General features: G+C 50.9%; 1 protein-coding gene across 5 annotated transcripts in view; it reads right to left on the reverse strand.

The window, feature by feature from the left end:
- The window catches only part of LOC132337463 (NADPH--cytochrome P450 reductase), a 29,916-nt gene that overhangs the window by 5,787 nt on the left and 1,419 nt on the right, over window positions 1-22,710 (reverse strand). For 2 of the 5 annotated variants that reach the window (XM_059866068.1, XM_059866067.1), the window contains exons 2-10: window positions 21,776-21,912; window positions 11,458-11,647; window positions 5,397-5,445; window positions 4,449-4,577; window positions 3,894-4,043; window positions 2,927-3,051; window positions 1,972-2,061; window positions 1,433-1,531; window positions 674-790 (exon numbers count right to left, since the gene is read on the reverse strand). In XM_059866068.1, coding sequence (XP_059722051.1) covers window positions 674-790; window positions 1,433-1,531; window positions 1,972-2,061; window positions 2,927-3,051; window positions 3,894-4,043; window positions 4,449-4,577; window positions 5,397-5,445; window positions 11,458-11,633 — 935 coding nt within the window. In that variant the 5' untranslated portion in view covers window positions 11,634-11,647; window positions 21,776-21,912. Of the gene's footprint in view, window positions 1-673; window positions 791-1,432; window positions 1,532-1,971; window positions 2,062-2,926; window positions 3,052-3,893; window positions 4,044-4,448; window positions 4,578-5,396; window positions 5,446-11,457; window positions 11,648-17,174; window positions 17,307-21,775; window positions 21,918-22,710 lie in introns of those variants that run through there. The other 3 variants (XM_059866069.1, XM_059866066.1, XM_059866070.1) reach the window with 2 other exon arrangements.

The raw sequence follows: 22,710 nt of genomic DNA on the forward strand, positions 1-22,710 counted from the left end.
CTTCTTGACCACCCCCAGCAGCTCAGCCAGAAAACAAGGGGGCTGGTGTGCAAGAGGCAGCAGGACAACACTGAGGTCTGATGCACAGAACTGCACCACCAGGATCCATAGAGCCAGCAGTGATAGCAGCAGTGATATTGTGGGATAATGGTTTCCCAGGGTTTTTATTAACAGCAGCTCTGCCAGAGTTCCAGCAAGAACAGGTCAGTTTCCCAACAGAATAGAGCAAAGCTCCTCAAAACCTCTGCAGTTGTTATGTTAAGCCACCTGGATTCATGACTTCCTAACAATTTAAGGAATTTAAGCCAGTGAGAGGGTTTTAAGAACAGGGCTTTATTCCCCCTATGCTCATAGACCTGAACCAGGCACATACTGGCAAGAGTAATCCTCAGCTCTCCCTTCTCTCACAGCTCAGCTGCCTTCTCATTTATTGACTGACTTCTAGAGAATTCCTTCAACTGGGACTGCTCAGGTAGGACAGGGATGTGTGATGGGATGGAGCCCAAGCAGTGCAAGAGCTGGGAGCAGGTCCTGACAGGGGGTACCTGGTACAGAAGCCCAAAGGGGCAGTGTTAAGGAGCAAGGTCCCCTTCTAAGTGCTGGATGAGGCTGGTGCCACATCCTTGCTCTTTGCTCCTGACAAAACAGAAGAGCAGTCTCCCCCGGGGAGTACCTGATTTTGGAATTGGAGATATCCAGCTCCAGGTGCATCAAGTGTCGCTCTCCACCCTCGTTCAGCTTGCGGTTCTCCGTGACCTGAGCCAGGAAGGGGTTCTTGGCATCAAACGGGCTGCAAGGAAAGACAAAGGTGCTCTGGGATTCCCTCTGCAGGCTCATGGAGCTCCTTGTACCCAGGCATGCCCCCTCTGACTCCAGAGCAGGCTCCCATGATTTGGTTCCTGTTCCAAAGCACACTGCACCCCACAACTTATGATCCTGCTGCTCCCCACTGTGGCACAGAAAACAGATCATGAGCCTGCTGCTCCCCACACTGGCACAGAACACAGATCCTTTTCCTTCTCAGCACAGCCCAGCAGCCAACAGCTTCTGTCCCATTAAGGACACATGACACAGAACTGGATTGGAGGCACTGTCACATCTCTAAGAAATATTTCAGGCTGGAATTAGTGCTTAAAGCTCATCTCCCCACAGCAATACTGCCAGCAGCCATCATGCATTGGCCACTACAGGCAAGGAAAGGCTCATGACAGATGCTGTAGATGCCCCAGCCAAACAGCACATGTGACCACAGCCATCTCCTCTCCATAAATGATTCATTAACTGGGGAATCTCAGAGTCCCAGTGGAGCTCTGAGCCCATTTCTCTTGGGCAGAGACCTGCTGTGCTGCAGGAGTGGTGCTGTTACAAACATAAGGGAGCCACCAGCCAAGAGCTGCCCCAGGTACAGCCTGCCCAGGGGTTTGGCACTCACGGCTTCTGGTTCTCGTAGCTCTTGAGTCTGCCCATCTCCCCCGTGTAGACTTTGTTCATGTTCACATCTGTGTGCACCACCAGCTCATACTGACGGATGCTGGGGGGAAAAAAAGGAAAGAAAAGAGAAAAAAGTCAAACTGGAACCCACAAAGTACAGCTGGAACCACCATCTCCTTTGCTGGACTTGCTGCAGCTCAAAAACAAATGCAAATTCCACCCCTTTGTCCTTCTCAAGACATGAGGGAGCAGGCAGACTGCAGAAAGCCCAAAGCAAGGGGAACCCTCAGCCTCCCTGGAGCCTCACAACCAGCACAGCCAGCCCCAAAGGAACCAGAGCCATCACTTCCACACTCAGAACAGGAACCCAGAGATGGGCTTAGACTCACACCAGGACAGACTCAGGCCAAACAGCCCCACTCACTGCTATACTTCACTCATGCCCTTGAGTCTGGAAGGGGAGGCACTGCAGAGGAAAGGGAACAGCAGCCAGAGGTGGCCAAGTCTCTGACACCCAGGAGGAGCTGCTCCCAAACCCACCTGGACTCTTCTCCTGTAGCCTCCACCCCGAAGTGCTCACACACTGCTGGCCAGAACTGCTCTCTCCAGGTGATGAAGTCTTCTTCCAGGCTAGCCAGAGCAGAATAGAGAGTCAATAACCCAGCCCCATTCCCAGAGCAGCCACCTGAGAACCCTATGCCCTCCTCCCATCACTGTGGGAAAAGGCATTTGCCTTAGACCCAGGCACCCTTGGTACCTCCACATGAACACAGATCACCAGGAAAGCATCTGCAGAGCACTGAGTGGGAACTGCTGCTACACCAGACACCCCCACCCTTCCCCAGCTCTGCCAAGGAAGGCTTTGTTATTTAGGCTCAGTCTTTAAAACGCTCAGCTCCCTTGTCCATCCCTGGCATGAGGTGACCTTCCCAAAAGATCATGATTCCACTGTGGCACTGCTTATTTTTCCAGGCTCAGCGCCTTCCACCAGGGCATATCCCTCCCACAAGGCCCTGCAGACCTTGGAGGTAGAGCCACAGGTTGGTGTAATGATGTCCCAAGGTGCTCAGGTGAACACAGAGAAGTGGGGGAAAAAAAAAAAAAAGGAAATATCATTGTCTGAGTTGGAAAATTGCTGCCTCCCACCATAAAACACCTCCCAAGGAGATTAACCTGCCTCCTTCACTGGGATGGGTGAGTTTATCCACACAGGCTGCAGCAGGGCAAAGGCAGAGGAGGCTGCAAAGCCTTCTCCAGTTGTCCCATGGGCATTTAAAGCTGAGGTGGGATTTCCCAGACACAGGATCCCTTAGGACACTCCCTATGCACAGGGAGCTGATTGTGGGAGACGCAGCGGACACACGCACTCACAAACATGTCAACCCCAACACCAAGCCCTGTGGAGCTTATTTCTGGCTTGGTAGTGGAGCCCATTCCCTGCCAAGGTCCCTTCCAAGATGCTTTCAGCCAGCTCTGACCAGCCCAAGGCACTCACTTGCCATCGTCATCTCCCAGCCCCAGCTCAAAGATGCGCTGCGCTCCAAGCTCCTCCAGCCTCTTGTCCACGTACTTCCCCATGGCATTGAAGTGCTCATAAGTTTTGTTCCCCAGCCCAAAGACCTGGAAGGGAACACTCATGAGCATGCAGAAGCCAGAGATGGACTTTCCCCATCCATTTGACATCCTCTGGCCAGGTATCAGCCCACAAAGGATGCAGAACAAAGACAGTGAGAGCTCTCCCAGCTCCCCCATCAGCTCTCCAGTAAGAATCCACCACTGAGTGTGTGTGGTCAGGAGGCACCAGCACCTTCCCTGAGCCTGGATGCACTTCCAGGAACTCCTGCATATCTCCTTGTGGCACCAGTAAGAAACTGGACTGTCTGGAGACCCATTGCTGGCCTTTGCCTCCCACAAACCACACAGTAAATAAATCCTTGCTCACTGCTTCACACAGAGTAGCCTCACATCTCCACCAGTGGATTTTACTCTCATTTGCAATGTTATGCTGCCTAAGGAATTTGGCCAAGGTTTAGGTGAGGTGGTTGTTTCTCAGCCAGTTACTCAGCTCAGCACAGGAGGAGAGCTACACACTCCTCCAAGTGATTTAATTCCTGGGAGAAGATCTGGCCCCAGGCTGCTCAATTAGCTTCTGAAGAGCAGTAGCAGCCTGTAGCTCATTTACAAACCTGTATTCAGTGCCTACAGGGCTGTTTGGGGCTGTTTATACCAGGAAACCCTGATGATTTAAGGAGTGGAGAGCAAACTCTGACATTTGCATTTAAAGCCTCCAGAAGTACATTTGCAGGTGTCCACAAAGCCTGGGCACGAAGACAGCAGGGACCTCATCCCAGACAAGGTGTACAAGGCACAGACATTGTGTTGGGCCTTTCCCCAAGCCACTCTGGAGGGCTCTTGGCCTTCCTGCCCAAATGCAAGACAAAAACTGGAATGGAGCCACTTACTGCAAACCGGAGACCCGAGAGGTCGGCATCAGCCTCCTGCAGCCAGTCATAGAAATCCTGGGCATTATCTGTGGGATCCCCCTCTCCATAGGTGGCCATGCAGAACACTGCCAAGGACTTGTCAATCTCAGAGAGGCGACTCAGGTCCGACTGCAGGCAGAGGAAAGAAGGAATCTTCAAGGATCCCCACACTGTGGCTGTTGGGTAACTCCTACTCCCACAGCGTAGGCGTGCAAACAGCACCAGGTGTTTACAGAAGGGGTTGGGAAAGGCCAAACCCACCCAAAATGGCAGAGAAAATAAAGGCAACTGCCCTCACTGGACTGCAAGTCAATATTTCTGTTCCACCAGAAAGAAAAGCAATGGGATTTTCCATGCAAGGCTTTAAAGGACCAGGATAATGTAGAATGGCAAGGAGGGAGCCCATACCTGCATCTCTCAGGTTGATCTTTTCTCCCCTAAATGACACAACTGTCCCTTGGCCAAGGTCATTGGATTTTTTTAGGGGGCACTGAAAGGTTGTGACTATCCCAAGGCTGTTCAGGGCTAAATTACCAGGTCATACTCCTCTGGATCTGCTGCCATGCCCCGGAGGCCGTAGCGATGGGCATCTTTGGCGAGGCGATTGGCAAACTCCTCTGCTGTGCCCGTCTGGGAACCATAGAAAACCACGATATTTCGGCCCTGGAGAGAAAGAAAAATCCCTTTTAAGTGGTGATTAGTCATTTGGCAAATGCATGGATGAAGCAGAAAGGAAATGCCTGAGATCAGGAATTCTGGACTGCGACCTAAAGGCAACCAGGAGTGTGCGCTTGTGCAGGACTCCAAGAGCTTGGCAGAAAACTCAAGGCTGAGCTGTTAATGAGAACACGACTCTTGCCACTCTCAGAGGGGAGATTCAGGTCAGACTAAAACCCAAAGCAAAGAATAAACTTTCCAGATTTATTCTCAACTTCGAGGCTGCAGCGTGACTCCTGGAAACAGGGAACACCCTGGATGAGAACGCAGAACTTGCCAAAGGCTCTGGGCAAGTGCCTAAGCACCAGAGCTCCTGCTCTACTGCAAGCCAGCTACTTGGAAGTAGAATGGAAAATGCATCCAGCCCTTGCTTCCTCTTGTGTCCAGAGCAGCAGAGTCAAAAGCTGACAGCTCTGTGTACAATTCCCATTGCACAGCCAGCCAGTTTGGGAACCAACCACACAGATAAACAACTGCCAGCCAATGACTTCAAAGTCTCTGCCATTTCCCTTCTGACTTTGATCTCATATTACATGATTTTTTTTCCACCACTGAATTTTCACTTTAATTTCTTCTCTAAGAACAACTCTCAGGCATGGACTAAAAGAGCTATTTCTGGCTGCTCACACAGCCTTCCTCTGGATGCTCTCTGCAGCAGCCATGTGTCTGTATCCAAACCAGCTCCTCCTGCTGACAGTTTCCAGAGGAAACTGGGATGAACATGAGCTCCCCCAGCACCCCTTGGAGGAAGAACAAACAGCTTACCGTCTTCTTCATCTTCTCAATGAAGCTGCTGTCTCTCACTGGAGCTGCTCTGAAAGACAGGAGGAACATCTTTTCAGATGAGCACATTCATTTTCAAGTGGGAGAAAAGTGGCCTCCAGACCTCAGGAAAGCTGCCCAAAATGGTGTGAAGCTCCACTGACCACTGTTATTCACCTGGTCCCAGGGATGCCCATTGCTCAGCCACAGGGCTTCAGCACACAACCATGGAGCAGGGACTTGGAGCAGAAGGGAAAAGCTGTGCTCCTGCCTGATCCCCATCAGTGAATCCTCCCATGGGAAAAGCCCAGGCACACAGCCCTGCCTACTAGGAAACCTTTATCAACTGCTCTGAGAGGTTTCACAGCTGAGCTAAAGGATCTCAGAGGAGCAGGTCTCCAGATAAGTCTCAGGGGCTGAGCCATGGTTTGAAAGAAGGGAATGGAAAACTCCCTCCTTCCCACACCACCGTGGGCAGGCAGGATCAGTCCTGAGCCATGCTCCCCAGGGCACATCCCCCAAACCTTAAGTCAAACAGGGCTGAAAAGCAGCTGTTTCAACCTCAAAACAGCATGCCAGCCATGAGCCCCAGAGCCCTGTGGAGCAGGCACATGCAGCTGATCAGAGCCACAGAGCTCCCAGCAAGGCCACCACTGCCAGCCAAGGTCCTGTGGAGCTCACTCTGTGCTCATTCCCATTCCCAGGATGGATTTCCTGCACAGAACATTTGCATTATTGTATAGATGTGGCTTTCCCTAGCTTGGAAGTAAGACAAACTCCAGCAGAGCCATGGAGGTGGGGATTCACACTGCTGTGGCTGCCCTGTTAGGGGGGGGAAGCCAGCAGAGCTTTGCTATCCCTTAGCAAATTTTGCATTTTCATAGAGTGAAAACAGCCCAGCCCTGGGGACCCTGAGAGCCTCACAAGCAGAGGTGACCATAACTACAGTCAGATTAGGTGCTGGGAGCTTTTCAGAGCAGGCCAGGACAGAAGCTCCCCTGCTGTCCTCCCCCCAACTCTGGTAGCAGGGAACAGGAACGTGGGACCCGTTCCCATTCCACAATGGAAGAATGCAAGGCCGGGTCTCCTGTGGGAAGAGAGAAGCCTCCAGGCAAAAAGCAAATGGTTTTGGCTCCAGCCCATGTGAGAATGTGAAGAGCTTGCTAACAGTTTCCTCAACTCTGTAGCCCACAGGGAGTGATCCTGCGGATGTGCTGAGGCATTTGCGGAGAGCACACACGCAGAGCAGCAGGGTGGGGGGACACTCCTAAAACATCCCTTCCAGCACCCCTTGCTACCCAAAGGGATCAAGGAGCTCCACAACTGGGCCTGACAGCTCTGAGCACCAACAGTCTCATACAAAAGACAAAGCACACACAAAGGACAAGCAGAGCCAACCCCAAAATGCTCCCCCAGGCAGCCGTGCTCCCAGGAGAGCTGCTTCACACCCCTGCTTGGCTCTCTCAGCAGTTAACAGTCTCCCCATGTTGTCATTTGTCCCCTGTTGGGAACTGGGATATCACAAATATCTTAAGGGAGCAGCCTCAGCCCTGCCCATGCTTCAGCCAGGACAGGGGCTCGGGAGAGCTCTCAAGACACAGCTCTCACTTAGTTTTTATCTTCTTGGTAAACTTCTTAAATTCCTGCCCTCTGTAAATGAGATCTAATTAAAACAACTGTTGGTTTAACTACTAAACAAAATGCTTTTAAAGGAGAAGAAAAAGAAAAGTTTTTAGATCCTTTCAACAAGCTCCCTTTGGAAGAGAAAAGGGAGCAGCACATGGAGCTCGTCCGTTTTCAAAGGAAGCAATGCTGCACTGAAGTGAGTGCTGGAGAACAGGCTGTGGCTCAGATACAGAAGAAATAATGAGCCTGGCTTTGGAAAAAAGGCTACACAACTCCCTGAAATTGCTTCATCAGGGTGGCCTGAAAATCTGAGCAACGAAAACACACAGGCACCGAAGGCAGAAACTACACACATTTCCACTGCTCTGCCAGGGAAACTTGGAAGAGAAAATTTGTCCTCAGCAAGGACTGCTCTTACAGCTCAGACAGCTCAAGGTAGCAGCTACAAGCACTCGAAGAAGCACTGGGTGAGAGAAGGGGATTAACCCCATTGTCAGAGTGAGTCTGTAACTTGTACAGCTCCCCCACCCTTGGTGAGAGCCCACAGCACAAACGACTCCCAGGGCTCTCAGTCACTTTGGTTTCAGGAGAAAGAAAGGACAGGGGAGGAAGCTTCCAACAGCTCAGCAAGAATACCAAAGCCTGTCTCAGCTGAACACCTCTCCTTCAGAAAGCTCCTGTGGCTTTCCTGCCGAAAGCACAGATACATCCAGAAGTGAGGACACAGCCTGGAAGCTGCACAGAAACCGAGCACCGACAGCAGGGTCTCCTCCGGAGCAGCCTGCTTCCAAGCAGAGCCTCTTCCCTTCCTTCTCCTCCTGCTGCAGAGGGAGGAGGCACCCACTCCACCCAGCTTTGGAGCTGAAGGACCCCAGCAGCCCATCAGGCAGAGTAACTCACCTGGCCACGGCCGGCTCTTCCCGCGGGGCTGAGTACACACAGCCCATGGCAGGGCAGGGAGGAGGCAGACAAAGAGTCCAGGGCAGCTGTGTCTGCAAAGGGAGCTGTGGGGGGACGGATCTAACTTAGCTCTGGAGCCACAGGCACACAGGCCTTTCCATTCTGCTCCTCCCGGGGGTTAAAACCAAGCATCAGCCTTTTGTTGAGGAGAAGAGAGCCGGCACAAAAGGTCCCGGCACAGGTCATAGCAGGAGTGGTGCCGTCCACTCCGATCCTCGTGGTGGGGCTTTGGAAGTTACTGAGTGGATCTGCTCAGTCCTGAGAAACTGCAACATCTGGCAGCAGTGGCAGAAAGGAATTAGGAGTGGAGAATGAAACCTCCCAGGATCCTCCGCAGCACACGTCCCTCTCCCATCCGCACGGAGCAGGGAACGGGACACAAAGCCCTCCCCCAGCCCCGTTCCCTTGGAAACTGTTTATATCACAGCTGCTTTTATATATTCTTCTATAAAAAAGAAAAAAAAAAAAGAAAAAAAAAAAAAGAAAAAAAAAAAAAGCTTGATGCTGTAGCTGAATGAAACGATTCCAGACACTGCGTGAGCAACGCTTCGGGTAACTATGGCAGTGCCATTACGGAGGCAGCTCAAAGGAGTTTGTTTTCCTCAGGATCCTATTAAATTAAATTAGAGATGGTCTCTCTCACACACACAGGCAGCAGAGAGCTAATCAGGCTGAGGACTTGGAGCAATTCCTGCCACAGGAAGCCCTGCAAGTACCAGGGAATGGATTTCTGCATAGCTGCAGAATAGAGATAAGCCAGTTTCTGTCCCAAACAATGTTAAAGAGGGGGGGAGAAGGGAGAGGGTGACACTCAGCATACCAATGGCTGTCCCACCAGCATCTCCCGAGGATGACTGTCTGCAGAGTGGGGACAGGAGAAGGGAAAGAAATCTGTGATTGAGAAACTTGCAGAGGAGGAGCAGCCAAAGAGCAAAAATAAATTCCTGCATTCCCCAGCAATGGCCCTGTGAGGAAGCACGGTGGCCCTGGCTGCTGGGGATCCAGAGCTGCTCTCCCTAACGACATCTGCAGAGCAGGCTGCAGGGAGGGCTGCTCTGGTGGTTTTAATTAAGTCTGAAAATGGTCAAAACACAAGCAGTGCTCAGTCAGTGGGATCCCAGCCTAGCCCACACACACGTGTTACACGTCACAGGTACAGGACACCTCACATGCAGGAAACACTGCATGTGCTGGGATCTGTCCCTTCTGTGGGCACTTCGGGCAGGAAAACAGCTCCACTTGGCTGAAGGGTGGAGATCAGCAGCCTGATCCCTCTCTGAGCTGTGGCTGAAGTGAAGATGCATTGTGGGGCAAGATCATAATGATTCCCAGGCCACACAGAGAGAACTCAGCCCAGAACAGGGCATCTCAACCTCACTTCTGCTCTTCCACAATCAAGGGCAGTAACAACAGTGGCATTTTCTTTGCAGACCCTGCTGAGCTGACATGGTTTTATGAAGGTGTGCTGCTCCCAAAACCCCAGAAGGGCACCGAGGTGCTGGATGCTGTGTTTAGGTCAGAGACTCTCCTTGCACTCTTCAGCATTGCAAACACATTGCTAAAGCAGCAGCCATTGGGATGTGTCTGATTTGTTATTCAGCACCTTCATCCTCCAGTGCTCTGAGGCTGAAGTGGGGGGCCAAAGTGACACAACAGAACCCATCATCCAATGCCATCAGATAAAGCAGTTCAGGACACTTTGGCAGAGCTGCAGAGAACGAGCTGAAGAAATGCAACCCCTCTAAAGGTCAAGGCTCTCCACTCCAGACGGAGACAGCCCCACTGAGGCCCCTCTGCCTTCAAGGGCCTGGGACAGCTTCCCTGCCCCCCCACATCCAGCCAGCCACAGGCAGGCTGACAGTGGGATCCTGATTTGCTTGTTCATCAGAAAGGAAACTCCACCCCAGACTGAAGGATTACAGGAGGGAAGGAAACCCAAGGCTGACCAAGTTTGTTTTCCCACTCATTTTCCTCCCAGTTCCAGGCATCCCATAAAATCCCACTGCAAAAGCTGAAGGAAGTCACTGTCTCTGTCCTGAAGGATGGATGTGCCACCAGCCACAGCCTTGGTTTTTAGGGCCACACTGCCCTGGGACCAACTTGATACAATGACCAAAGCAGGGTACAGGGAAAAAATCATCCACAGCCTCTTCTCACTCTGCATCTGCCTGGCTGACACTTTCCCAAAGTGCAGCTGTGTCAGACAACTTGCTGAACAACCTCACCTCTCTGGTTATCAGCAACAGGAGGTGCTGCTGTTCCACATCTCTCACAAGGAACAGTTGCTCCCTCACTGCTCACAGGGACAGAGAAGGCAGCACAGACCCCAGAGAGGAAAACAAAGTGCCTGTGAGGCAGCTCAGAGCCAGAATCTGCAGCCAGGCTGGGATGGAAGCCCATGTGCTGAGGCCCTGCAGCAGAACAAGGTGGTAACATACAACCAGAAGTCAAAGCTTCTCTGCAAGGTCACCACAGCCTCTGGAAGAGCTGCACATGATGGGCTGTAGGTGGAATCAGTCACAAGGATGGGGAGCACGGGAGCCCAGGCTGTGCCATGGCAGGATCCAATTTCAGATGGATAGTGCCCTTTCCCCAGCCAGCCCAGCTCTCACTGCAGCAGAGCCATTCTTACAATCTCCAGAGGCAACCACGTGCACTGACACACACAGCCCTGGCTGGCAGGGAAAGCACCCCAGCAATCCAACAGGACACATTCCCAAGGGAAGGCTGGGCTGGCACAGGCAGCTGGGCTGCTGCCAGCCATGTGTGCACCCATCTGCACAAGGGAGCACAGCCAGGGACACTGCTGCCCTTTAAACCCCTCCCAGCCAGAAAATCTACTTTCCAACCTCCAGAAACAAAGAATGAGTTAAAAATCCAGCAGAAAACTGATGTTACGTTTGGAATGTGACTGAGACAAGGAATGAAATACATCCAGATCTCCACCTGTGTGGCTCATTCCTGGCCCCAAGCCCTTTGCAGGAGACAGGGTGGAACAAAGCTCTCCCTCTCCAAATCCAGTCTCCCACTCCAGGAGTAACCTGGTATCAAAGCCAATCATGATTTACAGGAGCTGCAAAGCAGCACATGCCTGGAACTATTTCTTTCCTTCACAGCCAAGGATAGATAAAATCTCCATCAGGAAACCTGTTTAAGAGCAAGCAACCTTTCTACAGATTTACCTAAGTGTGACTTTTATCAGAAAATACCGAGAATTAAATCCTTTAGAGTTCTGAAGTACAGCCAGAGGCTTTCCTGCCTTGCTTGGGAAAGGTTAATTCCCAATTTGGGCCACACGGTGGGGTAAGGCAGAACTGCAGCCTGGCTCTTCCACCGGGATTTCTGCACTGTGAGCAGCTGAGGGCACAGAAACGCCCCCTCACCGACCTCCCACAATCCAGCTGAGCCTCCCAGAACCCCCCACAAGCAAGAGAGAAAAGCTCCACTAGAGCCATACAGGCTGAGAGTTGTTACTTACACTGTCTGCATTTTGGGGAGCTCAGGCACTTCCTCCTTTTTCTTGCGGAAGAAGAACCAGTAGGTAAAAAGTCCAGTGATGAGGGAGATGAGGAACACGTCTGTCATGCTGAAGAGAGAGTCCTGCTGTGCAGTGCTGTCAGCAGCAATGGCTGGGTCCATGCTGGGCTCCCCCATGGCACTCAGAGGCACTGTGAGCAAGGAAAAACAGTGAGCACCAGCAGCCACGTGGGACAGCATTAAAGCACACCCAGAAAATGAGTTTTGCTTTACACTTAGTCTTAGGAGCACAAGGCTGCCCAACAGTTCTTTGGATAGAGGCCGTGCATCACAGTTCTGCAAGGTTCTCCTGTGTCCCACCAAGCTTTTTCCTTCCTGTTGTATCCATGCTGATCCATCTGAAGTGTTTCTGCTTTCCCTCTGCCAGCAGCACCAGAGCAGCCCCACACTCCAGCCAAGGAGCCAAACCAGGCTCCTACTGACACCCCAGCAACACCCAGCAGGGACTCATGGCCAGCCTTTACTAAAGCCCTTACTCACCACACAACCCCTGGGGTGTTACTGAGGGATGAGGCCACTCTTCAGTCACCCCACAGATCTGGGGCTTCCTCCCTCCTTCCCACAAGGTGACAGGATGCCCTGGCCCCACTGCTGTGCTGATAAACCACAGAGCAGGACTGTGGCACCAACCCCCCTGAGCATGCCCACAACAGGTTGTTACAACCCAAATGATGAATATTTCTGATTTACTGTCCATCTCTCCTCAGGCCTTTGGCTTCCCAGTCCCTCCATGACCTCCCTCAGTTTACCTTCTATCTCCTTGAATTGTTCCTTTACACTTACCAATTTGGGACGTGCCCACAGCTATTCCCAGAGTCCGTGGTAGCACAAGGATGAACACCCAGCCCTCAAATACCCAGGCAGCCCTATGGCCCCTGTCCTTCCCCTGGAGAGCCACCCTTCCCCCCCTCCCTCCCACTGCTGTGCCAAAGCTCTGAACCCCTCTGACCCTAATCCAATGGCAAGATTATCTTCCCTACATGCAAGGACACACTCCGTCCAAATAAACAGATAATTAACTCTCAACTCGATTTGGAAGGGCAAAGTGACTCTCTCTTTGTACTTGGGCATGCTGCCAACCCAGGGGACCATGGACATTTGAACTTGCACGCAGAAAAGTGACTCAGAGCCATGCTGGTGTCACAGGAGGGAGAGGATACACGCCATGGCTGAGAAATAAAAGTGACTGAAGCTGAAGGTTATGATAAGACATTCAGGAGCTGGGAAGAGAAGGGAAGGTGATGCTTAGAGAGCACTAATGAGGGAGACCAGGTATAACCTTCAGCAAAGGTCAATCCCCTGTTGTTACCCCCACGAGGGAAGTCCAGCTCCAGACAACACACAGCCCTGTGCCACGGGGCACCAGCCATAAAAAGCACCCTGTGGAGCACAGGGAGAAGTCCACAGCCACCTGGCAGTGACCCTGGGCAGGTACTCTGGCAACCCAATGACTCCTCAACCCCACAAGAAGTTTCATTTGGTGGAGAACTTGGCAAGTAACTGCATTACAAAGGGCACTAAAACACCACCTCAAAGCTGCCCGTTAGGTTCCCACAGAAAACACCAAGGAAGGGTGCTGGAAGAAAAATAAGAATGATGTGACTGCAGACAAGCAAATTGCACATTCCTCTCCATCAGGCAGGTCACCCTGTCCTCCCTCCTTGCAAACAGGCTTTCCATGGCTGGATCTTGGAGCCAAGCAAGAGCTGGATGTTACTTCTGTACAACTGTAGACTAAACTGATAGTTAAAGCCTCCACAAGTGGGGCTTAGTTGCCAAAAAGGCACAGCTCCCAGGAGGATCCCTCTCCTCCTCCTTATCTGGTTCCAGTAAATCACAAAGGAGCTGGTCTGGCAACCAGCAATAGGGGAATCTGCTGGTGGGGGGAAAATGTTGCTGGTTTATTGCTTTTATTTCTGATGAAAGAAGTTTTAATTACAAGCTCTTCTCCTCTTCCCCTCTGCCACCCAACCTGTAGGAATTTCAGCCAATCTCAACCAAAACCTGCCAGTGAACCCCACGTTTCACAGAGTTTTGGGGTTTTGGTTCTTGCCATCTCACTCATCACTTGAACTCTCATTAAATCTCAGGGCAAAGAAGCCCTGAGTGGTCCATGATTCCCAGGGAGCCTCAACTGCTGCCTGTGCACAGCACAGCCCAACTCTGCAAAGAGATGGAGGAACCAGTGCCCAGACACAGGCAGGAGTAAATATCTCCAACTCTGACAGGTGGCTTGGTTTGATCAGCAGCAGTTTCATTGCCCAAATTACACAAGGGTGAACAATTCCCCTCATAAAGGGGATGGCCATGTCAGTAAAATTACCCTCAAACAGCCTGTCTTTCACTCACTTTCCCTGAAAACCCCAAGGCACATCAGGAATGACAAACCTTTGCTCAGAGGAAGCCATGAATAAACACAAGGCTGACAGAGACAACACTGAGCTGGTTTGGGGCAGGAGCTGCAGCTCTTTCCCTTCTGAGCACCAAACCCAGCAGCAGCTGAGCCCTGGGAAAGGCTCCTTGCCCAGGACACAGCAGCCTCCCTTGTCACCAAGGGCAGGTGGAGAGAGCTCCAAACCAGACATGTTTGTGGTGAGCAGCACCTGCCCCACAGCAATTCCCAGCTCCAGAACAGCTCAGACATGGATATTCATGAGCTGCCCTATGTGGGAAAGAATGAGGGCAAGAACAAGCCTGTGCTCTGCTCAGCCAGGTGAGGGCTTTGTCTCCAGCCAAAATTCATCCCTGTGCTCAAAGCAGCAGAGCTTCAGCTCCCAGAGCAGAGGGGTTTGGCTTTCTCAAGCCTCCAGAGGAGGTCTGCTCTCCCAAGCAGTGCTGCCCTGGAGAGAGGCATCCTCAGGAGGCAGCTCCCAGGAATGCTGCCTGGGGAGATGTGGGGGTGGGAGCTGTGCTATCTCCTTGCCTGACCACACTGCAGCTCTCCAGGGCTTCAAAGGGGAGTCCTGCAGCTGCAGCCAGGCCACCCACTCACTGCCCACAGCCAGGGAAGGGAACATTCCAGGAGGTTCATGGCTCTGGTACATGGAGCAGAGCCTGGCTTGCTCTCCTCTCTTCATTCACAATCTCCACAGCACAAAGTTTCCACACTGGCCTCTAACCCTGGGAGAAAACATGGTCATGGTTTGGGGACAAGAGCTGCTTTAATTCTGATTAATCTTAATTTGGGCTCCCTCTGGTCCTGGACATTTGGTTATTCAAGGCTTATATCCCAGCTAGAGAGTCTTCTTTTTGCTCTCCCTTTATCACCCCTACCCTCAGGAAAAGGTTTGCTTAGACATAGCAAGAGAAAGGCAAAGAATGTGAAATTAGACCTCATTTCTCTTTTTTAAAGGGTTGCCTTAACTCAGGAACTATTGAGCTCACTTCACCCAGCACAGGAAGATTATTGCTCAGATTATCTCAGTCTCACCTAGCTGGCTGTAACAATCATTTTCCAGAAGTTCACAGCAAATTTGTCATTTTCAAATGCATGTCCTTTACTAACTTCCAGTGAAAAGAAATCTGACTCTTACTTGAAATTTAGCTATCCTGGGAATCCTGCAGTCTCTAGAAGGGCCTTGGTAGAATCAAACTAGATTTTTAAAAGGAAAAGGAAATTTATGATACAGGATTAAAACTTTCCCTGACAATAGTTTCAAGGATGGTAATTTTATCCAGTGTTTATTATATCTTCAGTCTAGGTTAGACAAGCTGTCCATATCCCTGGGGCTTTTTCTGCTGGCTCCAGTTCCTGGATCCCTGCTTGTGCACACAGCAAAGCCATTAGTCTCAGCAAGACGTGAGCATTTACATCACACAGAAAAGTCACAACATTTTGAAAGATTGCTATCAAGCAATGGTGTGCTTTAGCACAGCTTTTCAGCCCCTGAATGTGAGAATTTGCTTGATACATGGCAGCTCCCAACAATTCAAATCATCAGGGACCTTCTCTGCACATCTCTATGCTAGCAAACAGATGTACCTCATCTTCATGTTAAATTAAATGTATTCCACATTCTCATGCACACCTTGGAAAAAAAGGACTGGAAGCACTCTCAGTGCCAGGCATCCTCAAATTCTCCATGACTTCCATACAGACTAAAGGGTCTATAAGGTCACAGGGTTAAAAATACTTAAATACATAAAGAAACAGTACTACAACAAAGACAGGAGTGATGAAGGCCAAGTGGTCAGCAACCTGAAGAGATTTATTCTCCGTCCTTGCATCAGGAGATGGTTTTGGGAACATGAGATGTTCCCAAAAGCACCCTGGGACGCAGCACCACAATCACAAAAGGTGGCTGGGAGGTTTCCCCTTGTGGAAGTCACACTGTGCCATCTCCTAGTGACCAAAAGCCTTGGCTCTGAAGCTGAACTGGCAATGTGGGCAGGAAGCTGTCTCTCTTGAGACTGAAGCAGCCTTTTTCTTAATGTACTATCTGTGATGAGTTTCAAGTACCTCAGCTGGACCTCGCAGTCCCAGAGCAGGACTGCAGCCTGTGACTCTTGCCCCAAAAATGAGTGACCAAGTTCTGTGCTTGACTCTGCCCCTGCCACCACCAGCACACCCTGATGTGCAGTGTCAGCCTTGCCCAGAGGGGAAGGAGAAGGAAAACTGCTGAGCAAGCACACTGTCAGAGGGCTTGTGTGATACTGGCTGCTAATTCTTGGGCTGCTCCAGGACTCAAGGGGCCAGCTGAAGTAAGATAAAGTGACACATCAGCATGGTCCCAAATGAAATGCTCTGGTGTGCAGAAATCTGTCTTATCCCACCTTGTGCTCAGCACTGCATTGTCCTGGGGGGCACTGAGGTGTTACCAAACTTTGGAACACAAAAGTTAGCTGCTCCTGGATGGGGATGGACATCTTGCTGTGGGTCAACACATTGGCTTGATTTTATTTAAGAAATAGGAGAGAAAAGACTCAGTCCTAGGGGTTTCCTTGAGAAGCATAAGAAGGGAGATGCCTTGCTCAGCAGGGAAGGAGAAGGAAAACTGCTGAGCCCAGGCTGCTCACTGCCCCCAGCAGCAGCTGGAGCACCAAGGAGCCCCTGATTGCAGCCCAGCACAGCAGAGAGGGATCCCCACAATCCCCACATGCCCTGCAGACACTGCCTGCCCTGGCACAGCTGGCACAGGGGCTGCACCCCCAGAGCTATCACAACACCCAGGGTTTTCCCAAGCATCAGCACTCTTTGGACACCTGCAGATAAGCACAGGAGCTGCAGGTGGAACCTGTGCTCTGCAACATGTGCAGAAAGAGAACCAGTGGTGATGGAGTCAAAGAGGAATTGTGTGACCAACGTGCAGTGCCACCAGCCACCCTCTGCCCGACCCTGCCACCCGTGCCAGGCTCCATTCTAAGGGAGCTCAGCAGGGTGCAGGCAGAGGAGCCTTCCCAGCCCACAGCAAGGTCCAGGCTGCCTCAGCTGAGCAGCAGCAGGGACAGCAGGCAGTGGTTTGGAGCCAAACCACCCCTGCACCAACGAGATCCCCTCATTTCTCACATCACAGTGCCAACTGGAGCTCTAGAGCTCCCATCCCCTTCCACCAGCCCACCATCCCCTCGTTTCTCACAACACCATCATGGTGCCAACTGGAGCTCTAGAGCTCCCATCTCCTCTCCACCAGCCCACCCAACCCCTCCTGCAACACTTACCAAATCTGCTTTCCAGATTCTCATAAACAGGAGTCCATGCAAGTCTAACTGCAGATATAACAGCAACACACACTCAAACAGCTCCTTCAGACTGACCTTCTCCAGCTCAGACTGCCACTGAGAGCCCTGCACAGGCACACAGGGCAGGGGACAAGGGGGCACTGCAGGCAGGGAGGGCACTCGTGCTCCCTGCAGCCACGTGACAATGACCCTCACATCCCTGACTCAGCACAGGCATCACGTTAGGCAGCAGAGAGGAAGTGCAGCTGTTGTGATTTCCAGTGCTGGGAGCTCTGCATGGCTGGAGATGTCACTATTGCCACCAGATCTGCCAGACCCCTCTTTCTGACCAGGAAGGACCATCCTGAATTCCCAAGGCAGAGGCAGGTGTGTGTGTGACCAGATTTCCCTTCCCACCTTGTCTTCCTCTCGTGCTGACCAGGGCACAACACAGATTAAGGGCATGATCAACCTTGAGAAGAAGCCTTAAAAAAGCCCAATTTTAAAGCAGAGGCCAATTTTTTTTCCACCAGTATCATGGCACAGCCCCAAAATTCAACCTCAGAACAGACACATAAAGGATAAGCAACCAAACCAAGTGAAAACTCCAATTCTTTCTACAGCACTGACCTGCTGATTTAGGTACAATGGCAAAACAGGGAGGCTGTAAATAGAAATTAAACAACTGAAACATCTGAGAGGAAAAAAAGAGAACCACTGGACAGCCCCCTCACAGATCTGCAAAGTTTGTGGAGAGCTCAGAGAGACTGCAGCACCAAGAGGAAGCTGCACTGAGACCCCATCACTCCTCAGCAGAAGGAAGAGACTTGCCCACAAACAGGAATGCAGTCTTGTGACCAGCCAAGGGCTCTCTTCTTTCACCCACTAATGACATCAGGCAGGTCACTGGTGGCTGTCAGGAAGAGGAGCCCCACAGGCACAACCCCAGGAGGAAGGAGGAGAGGCAGCAGCAGCAGAGAGAGCAGGGCTGTGGTGGAGGTGCCATTCCTGACCAGGCTCCTGTGCCTGGTCTCCCACTGCAGCCAAGACCTCCTGCCTGTTCATGTGTGATAATGGGCCAGGAGACCCTCGGGGCAAAACCAGACCTCTTATTCCTCTTAGAAATGCAACCAATCAGACTAAGAATAAGAAATTCTGTTTACATCAGCCTGTGCCAGCCTCAAACAAGCTCTTTTAACTTTCCCTTTTAGTAAAAGGAGACCTGGCAGGAAAAGTCAGCCTCTCCAAAACAAAAGCAGTCCAAGGAAGCAGGTGCTCAGATCCAGGTTATTTAACAACTGCCTTGGATCAGCCTTTTCTCCACAGCTCTGCCACACAGAGATTGCATTTCCCATCAACCAGAGGATGCTGATCTGCCCAGACAAGTGGCCCTGTTTGGCCTGGTCTGCACAGGCTCCATGCTTTGGGTGGGAATCATCACACAGGTGAGTCCCTGGGCTCGTGGAGAAGGAAGGCACAGTGAGAGCTCACAGCTTTCCTTGCCCCTTTCAGCCTCTGTTTGGCCACATGTCCTGGTGTGAAGGATTGCTACACCTACAGCTCCCCTATCACTTTCTTCCCACATATTTCCCACAGCTTCCCATTAACCAGCTCAATAAAGAAGGGCAGAAAGTAGAAAGGCTCACAAAAAAGCAGGGAAGTGCCTCTGCACTCTTCCACCAGCTCAGAAATCCCAGTCCAAACTGAGGAGCTGGCTCCAGCAGCACCTCAAGCAGGGAAGGGAACACAAAAACTGTTGGGGGCATTTGTGAAACAAAAGTTAACTCTCACTGTGAAAGGTGTCTTCTACCCAGACCCTGACACACCAGATCAGACATCAGCAAAACTACTATTTTAGACACAGGACAGACACAGAGCGTGCATCAGTCAGTCTGGATCTTGAAATACTGCATATTTGAGCTTCCACTGTGTCACACTTGCATGCTTTCTGGCCCCTAGGTCTTATTCAAGGACAGCAGAGCAGCTGCAAAAGCAAGGAAGAGAACAAAAACTGTTCTACTGAGGCAGAAAGGAAATCTGTGCTATGGGTATGCTCAGGTGGGGCTGTGCAGGGAGCCCAGTGCACTGAGCCAAAGGATTTAAGGCATTATCCAACATAAAAATGAATTCAAAACTTGCCAAGCTGCCTTTAAGCAAGCTAGAGTTACTGAACCTGCACATTTCCTTTCACCAGATAAAAGCCTGACTCCGAACCTTTAAACATGGGGGATCTCCCCAGCTTAGGCACTTGGACACCTTCCTCCAGAGATGAATGTGAGCCAGCAGAGAAAAGCAGGAGCTCAGGGTTACAGGATAAACAGAACCTGAGAATGGCAGGTAACTGACCCCCTGTGAACCAACACTGCTCTCCAGCCTCCCCTCCCAGTGAGGGACAAATCCAGAGCACCACAGCTCAGGAATTGCTTGGAACAGGAACGGGGGTCTTGCCAGCACCAATATTCAGGAGCAGGGACAAGCCTGCAGGGGTTTTAAACCACCCTGCTGCCAACTCCACGGGCACCTCTCAGGCCAACAACTGCTCAGAGTGCTGCAAAACCTCAGGAGCAACCCATCCAGGCATGGGCTCTGCATGGCTCAGGTCCTGCTGAAGATGTTTTTCTAAGGTCAAGAGGGAAAACGACGTTTTTTCAGCAGCCTCTTCTGTGACTGCTGCTCCCTGTGCTGTCACAGCCACAGCTGGACATTCCTCTCCACCCCACAGGCTGTTTGCTCACCCTCTGCCTGAGTTTGTGGAGGGTTGGTGTGACAGGCTGTGGCTTTGCATTATGCCACCACTGGGAAAGGAGCCCTAGGGGATGGGGTCAGTAGCCAGAGACTTTGACCTCTTCCACCAGGAAAAGTTTGAACAAAAACCCTCCAATGCTGGTCTCTTTCCTTTGAAAACAAAAGCTGAAAGAGCACCAGAGGGACAGGGTTAGACACATCTTGCAAAGTTTTCACAATTGTCAAGACTTTTGATGAGAATATGTGTTTTGGGGATTTATTTATTTATTTAAAGAGAACCAAGCACTGTTTGTAAGGAGCCAGGATATTTTGTATTTCTAAGCCCAGTTTCCTCTGAGAATGGAAGAGCTTTGCAGACATTACAATCCCATGTCCTGCATTGCTGTAGGGTTTGGAGGTGTCACTGCATCATCCTTGCACCTCTTGGAAACTCAGCACTAGAGCTGTCCTGCTCTGGCTGCCCTATCAGGAGGGTGTGCAATCACCCCACAGAACCCCCCTGCCTGCCACGGGTCAGCAATCTGACCTGGACTTCACCTTTTTGAAATGATTTGGGAAACACAGATCACTTCCCAGCCCAGCCCCTTGCAATCACACACAGCCACAGCAGACCTCAGAACATCAATTCCATCCCCAAAACACGACACAGGCCACAAGACATCAGAAAACTCAGGGGTCACAGGCTGAAAGGCTGGTCCCAAGCTGCAAAAAGCACAGCTCTCCAATGCCCCAGCAGAATCAACACAAAAAGAAGATACTTGACACAGGGGTTTTTTGTTCCTTTGTAACAGGAGCTGCTCCTCTTACCTCCAGCAGTTATGCATTGAGTCCTGTTACACAACCAGAACTTGCACAATCCTTGCAGTCATTTTATCAACTTGCTCCTCCAAAGCTTGGAGTTGGAGAGGAGATGCAGCAATGACCCATGAAAGAGAGTCAATTGATGTGTTTCACAACCACACAGCAAGATCCAGCACCACAAAGCCAGACCCAGGCTGGTTGTTAAACCTTCCCAGCAGACTTCCCTTGCACTGCCAGAGCCAGATTTTACCAAGGAGAAAATTCCAACCCCATCTCAAACTCCACACAGCAAGAAAGGAAGGTAAATAAGTCAGTACCTCCATTTCTTCCAAAGGAGTGACTGGCAAAAATACTACAATAATCTGCCACCACGGGTCAAACTCAGCCACTCTTTGGACTTGTGGCCCTCCAGAAGCCACCAGACACGGCTTCTGGTCTCTCTATTTGGATTCCCTGGGTGATAGCAGCATGCAATTAACTTGAAATGTTTACTTGGGGACAAACAGCAAGAGATTATGAGCAGCCTACAATTATTATTTGTTCTGACCTATGAAATTTTCAAGCCTATAAAAAAGCAGTCTTGGCAGAGGTGCACCTGTCAGTGCAGGGCTGGTGATTCACTCTCCACAACAGCGTGTACAAAGTAATCTCATCACTGGGATCAAATGATCACGTTGGGAAAGCAAATTATGCAAGTTCTAAGAACTGTGTTTTTTGAGGCAGGAGAGTCAACGTCAGGAAACAGAACAAAGTTCAGTGGCCACAGAGGTAACTGCAGGTGGTTTTCCTTTATACCAGGGGAGGAGATGGCAGGAGCACAGACCTGAGCAGGGAAGCCTTTTCCCCAGTCCTTCAAACACAAACTTTGCTGTATCCCAACAGGCAAAGAAGAGAGCAAAGACCAAAAGGGGATTTCAGTCAGACAGTTCCACATTTTGCTTTTGCTGCAGGTAAAGAAAGCATCACTCCCAGCACCCACTGCCAGCCACCCTCCCCAAACCCAACTGCACCCAAAGATGCTCCACAACCTGTGACACTCAAAAGAAAGGGGTTACCTTGCACCTATGGGTCTGCAAACAAGAGCTGGTGGGGCCTGTGAGCTCCAGCACGGAGAGTGGTGAGCAGCAGGGAAAGTCTCCCTTGAGACAGTTCAAAAGAGTTTTGGTTGTATGGCCCTGTCCAGCTCCTCCAGCTGCTCTGCAAGAAACAAAAGAAAAGTTGCAAAAGGCACTTGGCTGTCCAGGAGGCACAAACCCAGAAACTACTGACTGAACAGGAGGTAACTGCAAAGTGATGACAAGCGAGAGGTTCTTCTCTGTCACAATTAGAGCAGGACTAATTAAGAGGAGGTTAAGCCAGATTTGTGACACTACACCCTCCTTCCTGCCCACTCTTCAAGCCTTTCACACTCAAGGATTAAAAGAAAACACTCAGCTGGTGTTTCTTCCTGTAGCTCTGCATCCTGCCTGCTCTGTTCTGCAAATACAGTTCTCGTGCACAGTCACATCCAGGTGCAAACCCAAGACACACTCCAAGCCATGCACACCCTGCCTCAGTGCTGTCAACCAGCCCAAGAAAAATCTGTACTGAGACAATGCTGGGTTTTCCAGGAAGGGTCTGGCTCAGCAGCCCTCCCAGACAAAACACTGATTTCCTCATTTGCAGCAGATTAATCAGCAAGCTGCTCTGCGGGTGTGCGACAGCTCCTCGGGATTTCTCAGAGAATTACAGAAATGTTGGAAGAAAGCCCATTCCCTTCCATCTAGCAAAAGGGATGAGTACACCACTGCACCCCACTAAGCAAAAAAAAATTTGAAACTCCACAGCTCCTCCTGGCAGCCCACACAAAGTGTAGAGTTCTGTTGTGGAGGGGATATCCCCACCAACGCTATCACTGATTCACTTCCACAACTCAGAAACACAGACCTCACTCCTTCTTCCTTGCACTTTTCCAGCTTCTCAGCCAGATATATGTTTCTACTTTTTAAAA

Source organism: Haemorhous mexicanus, chromosome 22 (assembly GCF_027477595.1).
Source record: "Haemorhous mexicanus isolate bHaeMex1 chromosome 22, bHaeMex1.pri, whole genome shotgun sequence".
In the NCBI taxonomy this organism is placed as follows: domain Eukaryota; kingdom Metazoa; phylum Chordata; class Aves; order Passeriformes; family Fringillidae; genus Haemorhous; species Haemorhous mexicanus.